At 40.7% G+C, this 7773-nt stretch overlaps 1 protein-coding gene across 3 annotated transcripts in view; it reads right to left on the bottom strand.

The window, feature by feature from the left end:
* Window positions 1-7773, bottom strand: part of pcp4a (Purkinje cell protein 4a) — a 29724-nt gene continuing 21951 nt past the window's right edge. Inside the window, exons 2-4 of one of the 3 annotated variants that reach the window (XM_005740392.2) lie at window positions 7546-7594; window positions 2643-2675; window positions 1-833 (exon numbers count right to left, since the gene is read on the bottom strand). In XM_005740392.2, the coding sequence (XP_005740449.1) occupies window positions 703-833; window positions 2643-2675; window positions 7546-7594 (213 nt within the window). In that variant the 3' untranslated portion in view covers window positions 1-702. The remainder of the gene's footprint in view (window positions 834-2642; window positions 2676-7545; window positions 7595-7773) is intronic. The other 2 variants (XM_005740394.2, XM_005740393.2) reach the window with 2 other exon arrangements.

Raw genomic sequence — 7773 nt, 5'->3', positions numbered from 1 at the left:
ATGCATGTGTGCACGTATGTGTGAGCTTTCATGCATGCATGTGTGTGCTTGAACAATACACGTGAGCCAATCTAACAATGAACAATCACACTGGAACCACAACAAAGAACCACAATCACAACATCTGCAGTCTCAACAAAGATACAACTGAGAGAGTCATCGGGGGAAAAGTGTGTCGGAGAGGAGATCTCTGACATGTGAACACATTTAGAGACACTAAACTGATTGGATTTTAAAGACACTGGTAACAGTATGGAATCACTCTGCTCAGCCACAGGAAGAAGCCAGTAACAGGCCTCCAGTGGAGCCCAACTCTTCTGCTGGTACTGTGACCCAGATTATAGCATCAATCAAAGATCGCTGTTTAACATTACATGAGAAGACCTGCCAGCTTCCTGTTTATGTGGGTGTGCAGTGAGTGTGAAACCACACTGTAAAGTGTCACTGAAGTAAAAAAGAAATAGCAAAATTATATTATTATCTAAATACATACACCAAGAAAGTAATAATGCAACATTTTGTATATAGTAAAGTTATTCATTATGCACAGACTTTCACAAAGGTACAATTTAACCGCACCCTTCTACCTCCACCTTCAGGAATCTCGCCCTCACCCTCCCTTTCCAGTTCATAATGATGCAGTTTAATTGACATGCATGACCGGGCCCACGTCAGCTGAAGACGAGGCTAAGAGATGCCACTCTACGACTTCACATCCTGCTTCTTTTTCTGGAATTTCCTGAACTGTGACTGGATGGTCACAGCAGCCTTCGCCGTCTCCGGGGCGTCCATGTCGATGTCGAAATCCGGGGGGAGGTTGTTCTTCTTTTCTTCTGGGGAGAGAGGAGACGTGGAAATGTGAGAGGACAGCAGGACTTTTAAGAGGGGAGTTCATAAACATATCAAAAGTTCCTGAAAGATTTCTCTCAAGGCACAATCTATGCTGTCCACTTTCACTCTCTGTCTCTTTAGCAATAAGTGGGTGTTCGCTGTTCGGCTAGCTGCACTCAAATGGGAAAATCCACCTGTTAACCGTAACATTGGGGTTGGCGAAGTGATTTATGCGGAGGAGAGCTTGTTTGAGTCACCAGACCGACAAGCTGGTGTCTGACGATCCAGCTTTTCCTCAACAGGCCACAACCAAGAACTGAACCACCAACTTTCCAACTGATGGATGACCTGTTCTATCTTCTGAGCAAAATGAACCTCTAGTAATGTGACGTCATCTGAATACAGTGCATCAAATGATAAAGGACTCACTACTGCCCCCCTGAGGCTTGTAACATATAATCACCAACACACTTCATCCCAGAGGGTCAAATACTGTTGTTCTGTAAGCTGCAAGTTTGTAATTCCTGTCAATAATTAGGATGTAAACTCATCCAAGTTAAGGAAGTTTAGGGCTTTGTGTTCACTCACTAATTTGTCTCACTTTCACAGGATGGATTCAAGCTTCAAAATTACCTGGTAAACTTGTGCGCTGAAAAAATATTTGAAGCCAAATGACTTTTTATGTGTTTTGGCAAAGAAAACCTTTACAAGTGTCCACATGTCATGAACTGGGAGTCTCAATATTTCTGTCCAAAACGCTAAGTTTCTGTTTTATCCTGTGAAAGAGAACATTCAGCAACCAGGGCTGTTTTTTTATTCCTAGTTATTACAGGTATTGTAAACTTTTGGTTTTACAAAAATATGTAAATTTGCATAAAAGTTTTTTGAGATGAAGACTAGCTGGTTAGTTTGACAAACTTGGCTAACCTCTACTCCTGACACAGAGAGCAACGTAAAGCCGCTTCTTGGAACATATGCATGAATACTGCTTCTACTTACGTTATATTTTCTCTTTGTATTTAATTTCAAACCATTGTTTTACACTGATCCGCCAGCTTCATGAGCCTAACTTTTATCCTCGTCAGGCTGGAAGATCCTCGACAGCTGAGGGAAGCCTAATGTTTTACAGATTCAAAGAGACCGGTAAACTCTGGGCATGGGGAAGCCATTAAACGAGCCATTATTGGACACGAACACAACAGTATAAACGGCGGTTTATAAACACAGAAAGAAAATATTTAGTAAAGATTTTGCAGTTTACTGCTCTGTTGCAGTGCTGCAGAAGTGACCTCTTTCTTGTTAGATGTAAATGTCATTACAGATGGCTGACATTCAGTAAAAGGACAGAGCAGAAGCTCACAAACTGACAAAAGAAGCAAACGGGGAACGTGCTCTTCACAGCGCAGCAGAGAAGATTCTAGTTCTTTAAGCCAGAACCCAAAACTCCTTCAAGCCTCCGGGTGCTGTGTGTGAAGGGAATGAGATGCACTGTACTTAATTAAGAAACAAGCTTCTGATTAATAGATTCAAAGCAACAAAGATGAAGTGCCCAAACAGGGATAAACAGAGAAGACAGAAGTGCATCTGGCTGCTTGATCACAGAACATGAACATGTGAAAAGTTTTACAGGATATCTCTTCAGTTCTCACGGCAATAAAAAAAACCCACCAGAAAACATCATGCTCATTCATTCGCGTTTTTAAAAGGTCAGTTGTTTATTCGAGCATTACAGTTTTCATGCAGTACAGTGCTCCGTGCGTGGTTGTGCACTCTTGCATGAAAGGTGATTTTTTTCCAAATGGCCTACTTACGCTTAGATGGTACCTTTTGTTGACCTTGAAGCCCTTGGATGACAGTGAAAAACAACTTTATATTTCATAACTGCAGAAGCCACACACACATCTCTCTCTATTACACACACACACCATCACTCTTTATAGTCACACCTGCTCCACATGGCTCATGCCCTTTACACCACAAAGAAACTTTTAAAAGCACATCAGGCTTTAGGTCATATGTATGTCATACTGCTGAACCAATGAATGAATCCCATCTGTAAATCATTGCTGCAGGTCATTTATATATATATTACAGCAACCTTAGAGTATATGGACAATGATTAGTGAAGGCCCAGGCAAACAAACATTGGAAACATCTATAATCTTGAAACAGGGAAATGTAAATTATCCCAGACTGCAAGGCACTGTGGACTTTGGCAGTAACTTTGTTTCTATCTTTATCTGCTGGAGTCAGAAAAGAAAAAAAAGTTTAAATTAAGAAATAAAAGATAACAATTCCCATATGTTTAAGTGTTGCTTAGAATTCTGAGTATATTAAATGGTACAGTCCATGAATGTTGTAAAGTAAATTAGTTATTATGTTCTGTATTTTTAAGAGATATAGCTTCGTCCCACAAGCCCCACACAATGGGCCGCCATGTTTGACTTCAGGTTTTGCTGCTGTTCTCTGGGCCTCTTTCACGCCACTGTCCGCATGCGCACATGGAAGAGCAGGAAGGTCTTGCTGACAAATATAAACTGCTACAGTGAGAAATAGCTTTTTGAGATTTCCCTTTTTCTGAAGCTGGAACATGGCATGTAATTTATATGAATGGATTAAAAAAATGTTAGAGGTGAGAATAGAGACATTGGAGTGGCTATGCCAAAGCAAACAGGGAAATGACAGCAGTTGTATGGCTCCATATGTGAAGGAGGTTTCTATACAATCTATGCAACACATGTCATCTTTGGATTTGTGATTCCTGATATTGTCATGTGTTGAGCATTATTCATTTTGTAAGTGCCTTTTCTTTCCTGCATAGAATTCAAGGGCACACAGCTTACCACTTCTTCTTAAAAGGAAAGACCAAAACGGACAAATGTCACAAGAATGCAATTCACACGTGTCAAATTCAATTTAGTGTCCTCAAATTCCTCCTGATCACTGCTGTCATGTCCCCCTTCGGACCGAGCCAGAGCTGCAACACACTTCATCATCCCAAAGGTTGAGACAAAAATCCATTTCAACACGGGGTCTTTACAGGGTTATCAGCAGCCCCAGAGACGGAGGCGAAATAACATCCGGTCCTTCTGTGCTGAATGAACTATGGAACTGTTTGGCAGTGAATGGGCTGCTATTAACCTGCTACACTGATTGTGTGAGAAGAATGTTACCTTCGAGCAGTGGAGGAGATTACATTCAGTGAGTGCCGTGAAATTGAATTCAGAAAATGTGCAGACTACAATGACTTACTTAGATTTACTTACAAGATTTATGACACCTTCTCCATGGTCGAACAGCTGCTGAATGCATATTCCTGACAGGATATATTTTTTAAGCTTAGTTAGCGACTGATAATCCTGCAAGCCAGACTGATTTTCTCACCTGAGCTCAGGTCTTAAAAAATGCCATTCACTGGTGTGAGGTTCATTAGAAGCAGTCTTTTGTTCTTCCACACTATCATTTTGCCAGGATGATAGTTCTGCACTTAGCACCATTTATGAATTTCAAAGGATTCTGCCAAGTATTCACAGTCCAATTTTGCTGTTTATAACTCAAGGGATTAGAATTACTTCATCGTGCCAACAATACCATGGCCCAGTTTACAAAGTAAGTCACTGCCATGCTAGAAAGAACTGGTGTGTTGTTTCAGATAAACAGTGAAGAAACAAACTGAAATCTAATTCAAATTCAAATTCAAATTCAAATTTTATTTGTCACGTACACAGTCATACACAGTACGATATGTAGTGAAATGCTTGGACAACTGCTCGTGACCTAAAGAAAACAAAAAAGGAAAAGGCTATGAATAAGATAGGAAATAAATATGAAAAATTAAAAAGGGTAAATTTAACTAGGAAGGAATAAAATATAAATTAAGGTTAAAAATGAAATAACTGTACAACACAAATTAGAATGAAGGGTAAATTTAACTGGGAAGAATAAGATAAAATATATAAATTAAAGTTGAAAATAAAATAACTGTACAACAAAATACACAATATAGAACTATATAAGAATGTATGAAGAAATATAAATAAATATATACACAATAACAGCAGCTGTACAAGTATTAACCGGAAATGAAGAATATAGTGACCAGTGTTGTGCAAAAACAAAGTCCAGAAAGTCCAGTGTGTGTGTAAGAACTATATGTGTGGGTCAGTACTGTGTGGTGGTGTGATTGAGAGACCGTATCGCCAACTATTATATAACCGTATCAATCAACTATTCAAATTAAATAAGAAAAGCACGACAGGTATACTGGAGCACAATGTTAGAGGGCAGGGATAGCTCAGTAGGTAGAGTGGTCGGTGGTTCGACTCCACTGAACGGCTACCCTGAGGTACCCCTGAGCAAGGTGCCGTCCCTACACACTGCTCCCCGGGCGCTGCACTGGTGGCTGCCCACTGCTTCACTGGGTGAATGGGTTAAATGCAGAGGAACTATTTCCCTATGGGGACTAACACGCACACTTTACACTTTACTTTACACTTCATTTTATCAGCATGAAATTTCACAATAATAATCCTTAATTGCAGAGAAAACATTCAAGTAGGAGGATTTAAAAAATATATACTTGTATTTATTCATTTATTTATTTTAAGAAAACTGGTTGTAACACTTTCTTATTGTTTAAAGATGTCAGATATAAAAAATTATGTTTTTGCCAAGTTGTATCATTACCAAGTGAAAACCTCTGAGGATGAAAAATGAAGCCATAGCAGCATTGCCAAAAACGACTGTTTTGAGGCTGGTTTAGAGGCCATGGGTCCTGATACGCTCCCATATTAAAATGCCCAGCTTCAGCTCTGTAACTAACTGTAACGGTCCTGGGTCGTTTGACCCAGTGCTTTGAGTTTTATTTTGATGGTCTATGTTTAAGTTCATTTATGTCATGTCCGTGGTCCTGTGTGTGATGCGCGGGTAGCCACACCCCCAGGCTGGGCCATCACCGGCACACCTGCTCTCCATCGGGGTGATTACCTGAAGAGCTACTTAATAACCCGGCGCTGACGGATGCTCCACGCCAGTCCGTTAATCACCTCTCTGTGGTAACTAGACTCCCGCGAAAGCGTTGCATTACTATCTTGTTGGAGCTGCGTTAAATCTGCCTACTTGTGTCTAGGTTTCGATCCGGCGTTCAGCGTCTGCCACCTGCCTGTCCTCCTGCTCAATTGGATCACCCGGTGCATCATCTGGCCCATCCACTACCTCCACGGATTTCCCTCTCACGGACTTCCCTCCCCAGCTCCCACGGTCCCGCTCTAATCGTAAGCCAACTGGTCTAACTCAGTTTTGATGTGTTTCCTCCGCTTCCCGGCTCCCTAGTAATCTTCTCCCCTTTCTGTTGCAGTCTCCCACGGTCCTCGCATCATTGTTTCCCGGGTTTTGTAGTTCCTCGTTTTGCTCCTTTGGTTTTCGCCTTCTGTTATTATAATAAAGTGTCCTTTTCTGCTAACGCTTGAGTCTGCGTTTGGATCCTTTTGTGCACGCGCGCCGCGGCGCATGACAATTTAGTTACCTTATGCCCCTACGTTGCCCAGTTATAGTTCATTTTTATTAGATTCCCCTTATGTCTTCACCCCTTGTGTTTAAGTCGCCCTTCATGTGGTTCATTGATGCCTTTCTCTCCCATCTGCTCCTCTTGTTTACATGTTTTCCACTTGTGATGCATTCCTTCTGTCATGTGTTTCCCCCCAGCCATCATGTTCTGTTTGTGCTTAGTTATGTCCGTGTCTCATCCCCAGTCCCCTTTCCCTCTCTGTATTCATAATGTGTGTGTCCCTCAACAGTCCGTGTGTCATGTCTGCGTCCTGTTATGTTTCCTGTTTTATTTTGAAGAGGTCTGGCGTTCTATGTTCAGTGTATTTAGTTTCACTTCCCCTGATCACCTCCTGTGTGTATTTAGTCTCGGAGTTTTCACTCATTCCTTGTCCGGTTGTCTGCTTTCCTGCTATGTGTGCTTGTTACTACATCCATGTTTCCAGGGATTTCGTGTATTTATGTCAAGTCTTCACGTTCCAGGTTTTTCATGCCGGGTTTCCACGTTCATGTTCCAGTTTTTTGTGTTATCGTTGGATCACCCAGTTTAGGTTATAGTTTAGTTTCACACTTGCCCTTCTGTTTTGTATTGTTCCACCGGCCTTGAATAAATGGCTCGTTTTTTTGTCAAGCTCAAGTTTTGTTCTTTCGGATGTCAGGACTTGGGTCCTCCTCCTCACTCCATACAGTCTGCTTCAGCCAGATTGTGACACTAACATGTGCACAAGCTGGTGCGAAAAACTGTCTTGGTGGATTTATGAGGTTGTGTTTGTTTGTTTTTGTCTCTCAGTTTATTGTTTTAACTTGATGGTTTAAAGCAGAATATATCTTAAAATTAAATATGCAAAAATGCCCAAACACTTGAACTCTAGTGTGGGTACATTTACTCAAGAACTGTGCTTACTAAATGCAAAAAATACGCTTATTTTACTGTAAATCTTTTCCACCATGTTCACAGCTGTGGATAATATAAAACCTATAATGTGCTTTAAAAACACTTATGCAGTGCTTTAAATTAAACCACTCAGAAGTAGAGAATATATGAGAAATTTAGCTTGTTATTGTGGTGTTGAGGTCACTTTAGTGTGTAAAGATTTATGCATGATTGTCTTTTAAACAATCTAATCTTTGGTGAAAACTTCACATTATTTAAATTCGGTTTAAAAATACCTTGGACAGATGCTTTGCTGTTTCCGGTCATTGGGCCAGATGCTTGTCTCTGCAAAAATGAGAAGAGAAACAATGAGCAATTAAAAGTTACAATTAACATCAGCCTGAGACGCTACATGTAAACCTGCCTTCAACCCAAAATATGTTGTTCATTCCCCCAAGTACCAATCTGATCGTTTCCTGGACCAAAACAAGCATCTGCTATAGTCACACAGATGTGAGCAACAC

The sequence above is a fragment of the Pundamilia nyererei genome, unplaced genomic scaffold (assembly GCF_000239375.1).
Source record: "Pundamilia nyererei isolate P.nyererei 1_Seehausen unplaced genomic scaffold, PunNye1.0 scaffold00099, whole genome shotgun sequence".
NCBI classification, from domain to species: domain Eukaryota; kingdom Metazoa; phylum Chordata; class Actinopteri; order Cichliformes; family Cichlidae; genus Pundamilia; species Pundamilia nyererei.
This window is presented reverse-complemented; position numbering and strand designations above follow the sequence as displayed.